We start from the raw sequence: 12,558 nt of genomic DNA on the forward strand, positions 1-12,558 counted from the left end.
TCCTTTTCTTCATTGATTCAATTCAAATAAATCATTTTTTTGGCAACAAATTAATTAAAAAAGATTATATCTTAGAGATGAAGGATCGATGTCGACCAAAAAAAAAAAAAAAAAAAAAGTAAGATGATGGATCAATGATATATAAAGTGACAATTATATTCGGAAATTATGTTCACAATTTAAGGAAAAAACAAAAATATTGAACACGTTTTGATAATCATACAATTATAAATCATTAATTTGAACCTTCCTAGCAATTTAGCGGGTGTCAAGCTAATTCTCATTTGGCTTCCAAGAGTTTAATATGGTCTTCGTTTCCTGCTTCCGCGGCTTTGGTCTTTGTGTCTTGTGGTTTGATGGGAGTGGAAGCGATGTTCTTTATTACACTAGAGTAAAGATCAAACTCTGCCTTTAGTTTATTACAGCTTGCTTGTATCCATTTCTCCGCCACACTTGTTGCTACACTGTCCTGGCTATCTCTCTCATGCTCCTCAATCGCTGGCCTTATCTCATCGTACAATGACGAGAGTCGTACTGCTGCCTCCTTCTTCACCTCCTGCAAGCAACAATTTACCAAACACATCGGATACTGAGAGGATGTTGAATTTGTACCTATAAGCTTGAAAAACTGTTTTACCTCGTATTTGAGAACTTCATCTTGAGCTTCTTTGGTTGCTAGTAGCTGAACCACATTCGCTATGTCAACATGCTTCTGGGCGACATTCTTTGTTTTCCCGCCTGAAAACGGCCTGCCTCTTTTCTTTGGAAGAGATTCAGACTTAATTTTGTAAATGTTACCGCGAACCCTTGATACAATTGCAGTCTTCGGCGATGAATCTTCTTGTGAATTTTGTGAGAGCAGCTTCATGTCTTCAGCTGTTTCGGTTTTAACAGTCTCCGTGACAACATCTTCCTCCATAGGTGTTGAATCTGATTGCTGAACAATCAGAGCAGTAGACTCCAAATGGTTCTCTGTTGAGATATCTTTCTCTTTCTCTTCATTTCTGTTGGACTCGTCATTCTTAGAGGGCTCAGATGTAAGCTCGTCCTCTGCAGAATCATAGACTGGAATTTTATCAACCGAATACCTGGAGACAAGAAAAGACAGGGGCTAAAATATCGCCAGTCCAAGATGAAAAAAATTCCTTTCTCACATGATCTATGACCATTTTTATGCCGCATAAAATAAGTGAAAAGAAAATTACCGATCGTCACCATCCTCCCATACATATGTATCCTCCTGAAATGGTAGAAAGGCATAAGATTAGGTATAGACCAGTATAATTAATATCATTCTTCCCAATTTCTGACAAATAATACTATTAGGATGATAATGTAAGGACTTGCCTGAAAGCCCCGAGACTTGGCTCCAAGAAATCCAGAGCATGCGACTGCACCACAGAGACAACGGACTTTCGCACCACCGTACCATTCAAAATTATAGTCGTAAGCCAATTCGGTCCGGGGAGAGATGCTCTCTTTTGCAAAGATCCCAACCCTAACTTCTCCCAGTACATTCCACTTCCTTGTCTCACAATTTGGTCTACTGCAAGAAAATAGAGAAAGAAACAATAAGGAACGTTTTATAGATATGAATTTCTTTGAAGCATGTAAAAAAGCCAGTTGTTTCTTTTACCATGAATGATTTATAAATCTAGCAAGGCTTCCCTTCTTAGTGGCATCAATAGCCTCAGACGCATTGAGAGATATAATGTATGCATCCTTGACACCTGCCCATGTAACACACAATTTAAACATCACCTAACGTCACCTAGATCATTACAACACTCTCATCATCTCTGTAAAGTTTCTACTCACCATGAGTTTCATAAGTTTGAGCCCTACGCTTTGCTTCTTTCCATGATATTACTTCGCCACAGTACTCAATTATAAACTGCCCCGCCTGCATCATAGCATCAAATACAACCAGTCATTTGATCAAACACAATTGAATATTTACTTTAGAAAAGAATACACCAGTCATGTTATTTGCCCATTTGCATTAAATCAATGAAGTGTGATGGAAATTGTCATAAATCTTGGTAAAGAGTATCAGACATGTTAAAGACACAGCAATAAGCTTGAGTCCTGACCTTTATGTCTTCGAGAGCCACTAGTCCCCAACCACGACCTTCACACTTGATCAACTTTGTTTTGGCGTATTCACATTTTTGGAACTTCTGTAACCGGCAAAGCAAGTAAAACTACTAAGTAACATTCATGTTAGCTCACATTAGTTTGAACAGGAACTTCTCAGAACATCACCAAGCTTTAAGGCAAATCTTCTGAATCACATAGATTCTAGAATAACATCAAAATGTAGAAGCAAACAATTCAAAAACCTGATTCTTGCAATAGACACCACAGGGGCAGTATCCAGGAGTACATTCGGTGTTGGTAATGACATTGAGGCATCTCTCACCACAAGCACTGTCAGGGTCTCCAAAATCAAACTTGCATTCGCAGATAGAAATATCTTCTTCCTTCTGTTTCTTGTGCCTATAGAAGCATAAAACAAATGTGTACTTAAATAACAACTCATATTGAGAAGATAACCAAAAGCCAAGAGCCAGCATCAAAAGAAAGGCTCTTACTTTCGATATGAGAAGTCATTTTGATAGATGTGTTCATATTGTGGCAGCTCATCTCCTTCTTGATCCTTGAGACAAACGCATATGAAACAAATAAATATATAAAAAGCTAAAAACCAAATCGAAATCTCACCCAATTTCACTTACAGGATCACAAGAAAATTGCATTTTTTTTCAGAGACGCAATCAGACTAAGGGCCTAGTATAGGTCAAGTTTCTACAAGAAAACGGAGAGAATTAGGTTTATCAAACGGAGAGAATTAGGTTCTCCCCCACTTTCCCATTATTTGTTTTAATTTTAAGATCGACACAAACTTTTGGAAAGGAAACGAAACGAAACCATAGTCACCCATCTTTATTTGAAAAACACACAAATGGATACTGAAGACGTTTACCTGAGAGTTTGAGAGAGAACGCAACGACGAGCGAGGAAGAAGAACAACAGACGGCGTTAAGAAAAGAATGTAACCTCTTCCCTTTCTCCGGCGAGTTTTCCGACTTTCCTTTTTTTTTTGTTAACTGGATCGTCTTTGTGTAAGGCCTTGGGCCTTGGCCCAGCTCAATTGAGAAAATAAAAAATATACTATAACTTAGCTAAAAAGAAAAAAATATTTTTATATAATTTTTGATTAAATTCTTTGGTACATGACACACTTTTTTTTACTTAATATTAGATATATCTAAATATATGTTTTAAACCTATGACCTTAATTAAAGTAGATATATTTTGTATCTAAAAATGTATAACAATCTATTAGTATTTAGTAGTACTTCTACTAAACAAAATTGATATATATATATATATATATATGAAGTTGAATGCGTCTCATTATAATTCGATACATAATATAATTATAATTTTTGAGACCGGAACACATGTCATTTGATTAATTACATTTTGTGTTAAATATTGTATCACGATTCTAAATTAATATTTTTGGAAAAAATCAAAAAAGAGGTCCCAATTTTGTTAGATACATTTATTTAGTTATAAAAAGCATCACTTTTTGGGTGTTTATATTGTGATGGGTACATACATGATACATCCAAAAGGAGTTATTGGCTAGAAGAACAAGTAAGAGGAAATGGCTCTAACGATGGAGATAGGAGTAGATAAAAAAAGAGTTATTGCCATCATCGTCGGAGTGATTTTAGCCGTGGTGGGTCTTGGACTATGGTTGCTCCTCATAAATCTTCATGTTATTTAAAATCGTAATACTATGATCGACCAAAAGTTAATCATCTTATCTTACAGGATGATAAATCTGTATTGACAAAAATTACATAAATATTTGCTACAATGATTTGAAAATGTGTTTGGATATCATCATTTGTGGTTTATTGGATAAACTCACCAGTGATGTGATGTTTTTTTTCTGAATTTCTCTGATACCATGTTGGAATCTTGACCTCCTCTATCACTTAGGGTCAGATTCACTCTTCTCTCTAGTTCTCTCTTTTACTTTGTTTTGTTAATCACAAAGCTTTTAGAACACTTAGAGAGATTCTCTTTGGATGTCTACATTGTTTCTCTCTTTAGATCTCTTGGAGATTAGGTTTAGCCACTTTAACCTTTTTCTCCTTAATCTCTAATGTTTTTTCATTACAACAACACAACCATATTTATACTATCTTACTTGTTTCCACCTTAACCTACTTAGCTTTGTCTATATTTTAAAAATTTAACTGTTTGATTTTTTTGGCTGTCAACTTAAAAGATTTGATCATATATAGATGTTTCTCATGTCAGCACAAGATTTTTTTTGTTTGATCAACTCACAAGATTAAAGCTATCCTTTAAAACCTATAAATATATGTAATTGCGGTTACGTTTATAACTATGTGTTTATGGTTATTTTCTTATACAAAACATGGTTTGTAATTAATAGTATTTGATTTAATCTGGCCATATTTTAGTGTGATTAGTGGTGATGATTCTCCACATAAATTGTCTCCGCCAGGCCAAAAAGTAAACCTAAAAAGTGTTCCATAGATAGAACTGAGCCTAGGCGTGTGTTCTGAGAAGTATGTTTTTGGATAACCGAAGCTGGAGCTTTTTAACTAACTGTCCTGATCTTAGATGTTTTTTTTTGTTACTAATTTCCAGTGTTCAAGAAAGCGCTAGGCGCTAAGCGGGCGGTGACCCAGTGCCTAGCGCCTAGAACGCCTAATCGGAGCCTAGGCGATTTTTTAGGCGGTTTAGACGTTTATAACATAAAACATTATAAATATGATATTATATATAAAAGTTATATAAAATATTTATATAAAACTAAAAATTATGAAATTATAAACAAAAACTAAATAAAACATTTATTTATATTCATATTAAACAATATATGAATATTTATAACTATATATATAAATAAAACTCTAATTGAAATTGAAAAAATACATTAAACAAGTTCTATGTAATTTTAGACGGTCAAGGCGGTTATCTAGGCATCGCATGAGAGCCTAGCGCCTAGTCGGAGCCTAGGCGACCGTCTAGACCGCTTTTTAGAACACTGCTAATTTCTAACAAGATTTTAACATCACATAGAGAACATAATTAGACAAAAACATATATTCGATTGTCAAAAAAAAAAAAAAATTAGTCAGTCAAAAAGGCAAGTAAAGATGATCTGTATCTCAAGATTCTTTTTGTTTCCCTGCAATTTGCCAGCATGAAGAGAAGGTTAACGACCAGCACTTTTGAGGGAGAAAATAAACAAAAACAAATACAATTTTTGGTTTAAGCTCTCTCCGGGAAGATAAATCGCTTTGTTCTGCAGCAGACACGACATAACAAGGCCTGCGAGTTTTTTTTAAGCTCTAGCGTAGACATTTGACTGTTCAGGGAATCTTGAAGATTCTCTTCAGTTTCACAAGGAGCTTCCATTTCTCTGTCGACATTTCTTTCTGCAATTGTTATGTCTTTTAATTTCGAGCATTTTTTTATTTGGACAGAATAAATGATTCAAAGAAAAAAACTTATCTTATCCTCGACTTACCATGTAGTCAGCTTTGAGTATGTCGATAGATCTCCTCGAAATGTGACTCACAAGCTCATCTTCCATGTCAAAATGCCTTCCAAACATCTTCTGTTCTTCACGATTTGAAGCAACAATCTGTTATACCATAGAAAAGCATCTCGATTACAAGGTGAATGCATCAAGTTGAAACCTCAGCAACTTTTGTCTCTCTCTCTCTCTCTCTCTCTCTCTCTCTCTGTATACAAAAGTTGTTGAAGGGAATGATCCCTTTATTACCTTAATCGCCACCTCCTCGCCCTTCTCTGCGTAGTCAACAGGCTTGTGGTTGTTCTCAATAGAGGCAATGCGACCAATATCGATGAACTCTCTGCCCGGGACGCAAATGGGGGTTCCAATCTAAAAACCAAGATAAATGGTAAAAGGAGTGAGAAGTTGTGTCAACATGTGAGCAAGTTACCGAGAACATAGCAGAGTAAGAATAGGATACCTTAAGTATACCGTCGTGGACCTTAACTCCAAGGATTATTGGGTCTCTCTTATTGAACACACAGTTAGGTAAAATCTGAAGGACACATGGGAAGACTGCCTCACCGGCTGATTCCTTCATTTTCTCCTCTTTGATATTCTCAATGTAAGCCTTAAACTGATCGAATAAACGATAGATGATATCAGCGCAAAAGATTTTTACTCCCATTTCGTCTGCAAGTTCACGAGCCTCTGTAGTCACTTTCACATCAAATGCCAAAATTGTAGCATATTCCTTTTTCTTCTCGAGCATCACTCCAGCCTTCATTATATCCTTCTTATGCACAGGCCCTATGCCAATACCACTGACAGGTATATTTACAGCTGGGGACTTCAAGAATTCAAGCAATGCTTCTAATGACCCTAATGTAGACGCTTGTACATAAACTCCTTCACCACTATTGTCAATCCTGCTCAAAACTGATTCCATATCTTCCATAGCCGACTCCTTAATTGCCTCGATGTCATCATCAGGTCCAACCACATGCAGGGAAGTACCAGCAATTGCGTGTTCAAGGCCCTTTTAAACACAACCCAAAATATTTAGGATATGATCTAAACGTCAGTATATTTAACACCAGCTGCTAGCGACAAAAATTATTGTAGAGTTTGTCCATTTCACCTGGGCGGTAATTTTGATGCCCTGTGCAGCCTTTATTTCTTTGTGATGCAGATAAGTACCCTGCAACATCAAAACAACACTTTTTGTAATGTATGTTTCTCGAGGAAAAAACAGTAACAAGACACATGAAGTGGAGATCTGAAAGTACCTTCACTCTTAACTCCTTCATTGGATGAGGAGTCAGTAATGCTCTAATCGTTGTGACAATAGGTCCCTGAAATATGAGGAAGAAATAAGATCACTTTTCTAAGTTCTATGTATACCCAGTGCATTACTTGTTTGGATCATTAGTTTTTACGTGCCTGTAACCCACAAACGACGATTTGATCACCTTCATGGAGTTCACCGTTTACCAACACAACATCAATCGTTGTACCATGGCCTTCAATAACTTTGACCTCAAGGACAGTACACTGTTCAACCATTTCAAGAAAGGATCAGAATCCTCAGGCTCAAGTAATGCAGAAACAAGTGTTACCTAAAAGAGAAAGGAGAGACACCTTCACTTTGTCAACATAAGTAAGCTTCTCAAACATTGTTTTCTGAGCCCATTGAACCAACAACAGCAAGAGATCTGGGATCCCTTCCCCGCTGAAATATCAAGAACCAAAGTTACCCAACTTGTCTGTTACGATGTAAATCAGTTAACAGAGATTCATACGTCATGAATCATACCTTTTAGCACTAGTAGGAACAATACTGAAAGTTTCGCCCATTTCTTTATTCTTGTAGTAAAGCTCGGTGTTAAGTCCTTGCTCCTTGAATTGGGTAATAATCTGGAATACCAATGAAAGAACATAATTTGAAGAATATGTTCACCAAGTGATAGCTCAAACCATAAATAAGAAATTTTAGATGTATAACTTACCCGGGTCAGCCTCAAGTTAAATTCATTTGTAACATCTTTAGATTGCTGCTTCATTGCCTTCACGATAGGAGCATTCTTGCATGTTTTCCATCCATAGAGTAAATCCACCTGTAAGTTGAAGGTTTTATTTTCCATAGAAGTATTTACAACAGAGAACAAAAACCCATCCTAGCAGAATGACAAGCAGTCTTACCTTATTCAATGCAACAATGAACTCTGTATTCCTCATTCTCAAAAGACTTAGAGATTCTATGGTTTGTGGCTCTAACTCATGCATTATGTCAACCACCAAAATTGCAAGGTCACACAAACTTGAACCTCTTGAACGCAGATTCGTGAAGGACTCATGGCCAGGTGTATCGATAACTAATAGACCTGGCACCTTAATTTTTGCATCGGCTTTCAGTTCCCTGGTCCTCTCTCGGATGTTTTCCGCAGGGAAATATGTTGCACCAATCTGCTGAGTAATACCTCCAGCCTCACCTTCCTGTACATTTGTTCCTCTGATGCAATCCAACAGCTTTGTTTTACCAGTATCAACATGACCCATGATACAGCAAATAATAGAACGGAGATTTTCTCCACCTTCTTCTATAAATTCACTTGGAGCTAAGCCTTTACCCTTCTTAGCACGTTTTGTCGGCGTAGCATGTTCCACTTCAGACATAGCTTTTACGACAGCTGTTCTTGGCTTGCTCATACCTGCTGGTTTAGCAGTTGGTTTTTCAGTTTCATGGTCAGTACAAATTAAAAAACTGAGATTAAAAACAGACAATGGATGAAACACTAGGAAGAAGAACAAAGAACAACATTTCATACTAACCTGAATCATGTGCCTTTGATACAGCATCTTTTAATTCTTTCTTAACCACAGGCTGAGGTTCTTCCTCTTCGTCATCAAATTCACCTTTGAGGTTAAGATCAACAGTATCCCAGCTTTTTGCATCCCATTCATCATCTTCCTCAATCCCATTCTCCTGAGCAACATCAGCAGGTTCTGATTTCTCGTCTGTGTTTGCTGACTCAATTAAATCAACCTTTCCAGTGTCTGTTAAACCCACTTCACCTAAAGTATCTGGTTCATCTGCTTTATTCTCTTTTGGCTCTACCTCATCTTCCCTCTGAACATAAGTGTCAATGCCTTTCTGGTGAGCAGATTTTTTCTTGTTGGCATAAATGGGACGCTTTGAGGAAGTAGCATCACCATCATTATCTGCAACAGGAAGACCTCCACCAGCAGCCAGCAGCTGGTTCTTAAAAGCCTCCCTCTTTAGAGCTTCACTCTTTTGCTTTGCTGTTAGAAGCTTGCCCTCTTGCTTCTTCCTCAACAGTTTCTCCTTTTCTTTTTCCTTTCTCTTACGCTTAGCCTCCTCAGCTTGAGCCTCAAGCTCTTCCTGCCTGCGGCGCTCCTCTTCCTCCTTCCTCAATTTTTCTTCTTCTTCCTTCTTTTTTCTCTCTTCGGCTTCTTGCCGCCGTGCAAGAGCCTCTTGCATCTCTTTAACATGTTTAGGGATTTTCTTCTCTGCTGCTTTACCCTTTGCATCCTTCTTCTTCTCCTGTAGTGGCTCAGTTACTGATTCTTCTTGTTTTCCCTCCTTAGCCTCTACAGAAGAGGTTGCTGCAGCAGCTGCTGCTTTTTTTTCCTTCTCTTTCTCCTTCTTCTTTTTCTTTTTCTTCGCTGCAGCAGTCTTAACAGTCTCTTCTTCTCCTTCCTTCTCATCAGCATTCTCTACAGGTGCAACTGGCCCAGGCTGAGCTTGAACCTTCTCCTCTCCAGGCGTCGATGAAGCAGGTCTTCCAGCAGCAGGGGTTTCTCCAAATTCTTCAAGAACATTGTCAAAATCATACTCTTCCTCTGCTGTCCTTCCACTCTTATTCTTCTTCTTCTTTTTCTTACTCTTTCCAGTTTCTATAACCTCCACACTCTTAGTATCAGGAGTTTTAGCTTGACTAGTTTCGTAGGCAACTGAGTCATCACCTACTGAGGCCAAAACACTGCTGCCCTTCTTTTTACCAGAAAACGTGATTTCGAGGCTCTCTTCATCTCCCATTGTATTTTTGCCAAGTCTAGAGGTCGAAGCATCTGTCCCTTCTTCCTCATCAAGCAAAGCAACTTTATTAGTGGTCTTCTTAGAAGATTTGGAGGACTTCTTTTTCTTACCAGAGAAGATGATAGGATACACTTGTTCCTCATCACCATCCACTTTCTCTTCATCCTTATCACCACCAAGGGCATCAAAAGCTGAAACCGCAAAGCCTTTTTTACCCTTGTTAGATGCATGCTTCTTACCCGTAAAACTTATAACTGGCTCATCATCTTTGTCACCATTAGATTCATTATCATCCTCTTCCTCCTTATCAGCAAGCAGGGCAAAGCTAACAGAGCCACCTCCGTTCTTACCTTTCGATTTCTTCTTCCCTACAAAAGCATTCTCGGGAACAACCTCAGCAAAATCATCGTCCTCCTCCTGCTGCTGCGTACCCTTCTTAATACTCTTCTTCTTCCCAGTGATAACAACTTTCTCTTCCTCAACTCTAGGCTCCTCAGTTTTTATGGAGTACTCACCATCATCATCATCATCAATTTGAACAGCTTTCTTATTAGATTTAGCACCAACGAGAGGTGGTTGCTCATCATCTCCACCTCGAGAACTACTCGGCTTCCTCCGACCCATTGGTTCCGAATACTTCCTACAAATCAGCATGAATATTGTGATGACATCTTTTTATATGGCATTACCGAATCGAGCTCGTGCATCTTTTAATTTAATTTTTTTATCAAAAAAAAATCTCCTACCCTTAATGATTTTCTAAAAAATATTTAAAATCCTATTTTATTTGGATCTAGCATTTGGTAAAATCATTTAAAATCTAAGATTATATCTTAAAATCTCAACTTATTGCAAATTCAAAGATTTCATTCTATAAAAATATCCAAAATAATCTGGAATGATTTTAGAAAACAATTAATAGTTAAAAATATCTTCAAATAATTTTTTTTTAAACATATTAGCTTACTTTTTGATTATTGAATATTAATAAAAATTAAAATAAAAACTTAAAAAAAAAAATCCGAATCTCATCCTAGACAAAATTTACATTAACTATAATTATCATTTTCAATTATAAAATTAAATTTTTACTTTAAATAATCGGAGTAATAATCACAGTAAGTGTACCATTAATCGAAGACCTTTTCATGTGCTATCAACATTAATCATCTTCTTCTAAACATCCCAAATTCACATTAAATCCCAAAACCAAATAAACAACGAAATATTTACATACATGGCACACAACTGCAATATCAATATGATAAGACTGCATGGTATATATATTATAAAAACGGGATTTGAATAAGCAAGAAACCGCTACAGAGATACCTGCGATCTCACCTGAATCAATTATAGGCTAGTCGAAGAGTGATTCCCTGCGCCAGGAGGTGGCGCTGGTCGTGGTAAGTACTAGTTGAAATGTTCATCTCCAAGTTTTGAATTCCTCCACGTTAGGGGCTTTGTGGTTCCAACAAGAAAACAGTTTATCTTTCGATTTGAACGTTTTTCAAGAGACTCTGACTGATTCAGAGTGTTTTTACTAAACACACAAGCATGAATGTTATCTATCTAACACAAGTCAGCTAAAGAAGCATTTGACCATTGTTGAATATGGAGGGATATGAGTTTGGTAAGATGGAAATTAAAGATCAAAGAGAAGCTAAAGGTTTATGTAAAATGATACCTGAGGACCATAGATAGAGTGAGATGCTTCATTGGATTTTGGTGATGTAGAGGTATCATCATCGCGGTCCCTTCCATTTCCGTTTAACTTTTGACGTGCATTGTTTGCTAAAGGATCACTCTCACTAGCTGTTTTGGCTCTCTGTAAGAGCGAAAAGTTAAATCCTTTAGGTTAGTCTTTTATCTTAATTCCCAAATCACATTTGAACAGACTTGAATTTGAGTCGGTCACTGAGAACCTCAGAAAGCTTGTCTTCTCTTTCTTTCTGAAACAAAACACAATCTAATATTTTAGCAAATTTTTTAAAAGGAAGACTTTGGTTTGAGCAGGGGACACTAATAAGTCCAAACTTACCCTCATTTTTTCTTGTATCTTTTTTGGCATCAAACTGGTGTGAAGATTATAAAGTAAAGCCATTGATGCCATGGCATCCTATGTACCCTTCAAAGATTTCGCTACCAAAAAGCATTGCAAATATTGCCGCAGGATCGATGACTGCATTTTGCACCAAGAAAAGATCCATGTCATTAGACCTGAAGGGTTGATGAATAACAAACACCTGAATAACAAGTTACGTTTTCAAAACACTATCCAAAACATCCAATATAAGTAGAAACATCCAAAACGTTTTCAAGACAAATCTCCAATAGGAACGACACCAATTTCAATTCTCTCATTCTTGATTTTTAAAAAATGAACATTGTTATCTAGAGATAAACTTAGAAATCCAAGAATTTTGCAGATAAAATTGGTACTAATGATTGCAAGTAGCTTTCTATATATGTTACAAACTTACAATACATAAAGCTTATCACCAAAGTAAGTGATTCCAAGAATGGAATTTGTTAAAAGCTCAATCTTTTTTGAAATCTACACTTACCTGGAAATTTTGTCAGCGATTCTCCCAATTTTCTACAAAAACCAGAGACAATTTAGGTATTAATATTGACATCAACATTGGGAAAGGAAGAAACTTGCGTCTACAAACGAAAACCACCGGAAAACTGAAGACGCTTACCTGAGAGAGACCGCGACGACGAAGAACAATAGACGGCGTTAAAGTTATTTTTCACGGCGTTAAGAATAAATTGTCCCCTTGTTTCACTTTCGATTGGGCTTTTTCTGGGCTTCCTTGTTGGGTTATTTTTATTTTATTTCTTGCTTTGTGCTGTATTTTCAATTAATAAATTGAGATGGCAAGATGTTACAAACAAAAAAAAATGAGATGGCAAAGAAAAA

At 36.8% G+C, this 12,558-nt stretch overlaps 2 protein-coding genes across 10 annotated transcripts; both read right to left on the reverse strand.

The window, feature by feature from the left end:
• Positions 1-124: 124 nt before the first annotated feature.
• LOC9325160 (histone-lysine N-methyltransferase ASHH1) lies at positions 125-3,071 on the reverse strand. 3 transcript variants are annotated; one of them, XM_021036035.1, is made up of 11 exons: positions 2,987-3,071; positions 2,739-2,808; positions 2,595-2,659; positions 2,343-2,499; positions 2,094-2,180; positions 1,819-1,903; positions 1,637-1,730; positions 1,348-1,546; positions 1,206-1,240; positions 638-1,088; positions 125-556 (listed from the first exon to the last, which is right to left on the reverse strand). In XM_021036035.1, the coding sequence occupies exons 2-11, from the start codon at positions 2,757-2,759 to the stop codon at positions 281-283; spliced, it is 1,470 nt and encodes a 489-aa protein (XP_020891694.1). In that variant the 5' UTR covers positions 2,760-2,808; positions 2,987-3,071; the 3' UTR covers positions 125-280. The 3 variants fall into 3 exon arrangements, with proteins under 3 accessions (XP_020891694.1, XP_020891693.1, XP_020891691.1); XM_021036034.1 differs by having other exon boundaries at positions 125-1,088; XM_021036032.1 differs by lacking the exon at positions 2,987-3,071 and having other exon boundaries at positions 125-1,088; positions 2,739-2,970.
• A 2,034-nt stretch (positions 3,072-5,105) lies between these two features.
• Positions 5,106-12,441, reverse strand: LOC9325161 (eukaryotic translation initiation factor 5B). 7 transcript variants are annotated; one of them, XM_021035801.1, is made up of 17 exons: positions 12,200-12,441; positions 11,674-11,814; positions 11,558-11,584; positions 11,320-11,460; positions 10,977-11,093; positions 8,405-10,272; positions 7,775-8,286; positions 7,582-7,689; positions 7,389-7,489; positions 7,214-7,304; positions 7,016-7,126; positions 6,862-6,927; positions 6,714-6,773; positions 6,054-6,611; positions 5,843-5,962; positions 5,585-5,701; positions 5,106-5,492 (listed from the first exon to the last, which is right to left on the reverse strand). In XM_021035801.1, the coding sequence occupies exons 6-17, from the start codon at positions 10,254-10,256 to the stop codon at positions 5,427-5,429; spliced, it is 3,762 nt and encodes a 1,253-aa protein (XP_020891460.1). In that variant the 5' UTR covers positions 10,257-10,272; positions 10,977-11,093; positions 11,320-11,460; positions 11,558-11,584; positions 11,674-11,814; positions 12,200-12,441; the 3' UTR covers positions 5,106-5,426. The 7 variants fall into 7 exon arrangements, with proteins under 7 accessions (XP_020891460.1, XP_020891461.1, XP_020891459.1 ...); XM_021035802.1 differs by having other exon boundaries at positions 10,977-11,175; XM_021035800.1 differs by having other exon boundaries at positions 10,977-11,460; positions 12,200-12,231; positions 12,338-12,439.
• Positions 12,442-12,558: the final 117 nt, after the last annotated feature.

The sequence above is a fragment of the Arabidopsis lyrata genome (assembly GCF_000004255.2).
Source record: "Arabidopsis lyrata subsp. lyrata unplaced genomic scaffold ARALYscaffold_2, whole genome shotgun sequence".
Classification (NCBI taxonomy): domain Eukaryota; kingdom Viridiplantae; phylum Streptophyta; class Magnoliopsida; order Brassicales; family Brassicaceae; genus Arabidopsis; species Arabidopsis lyrata.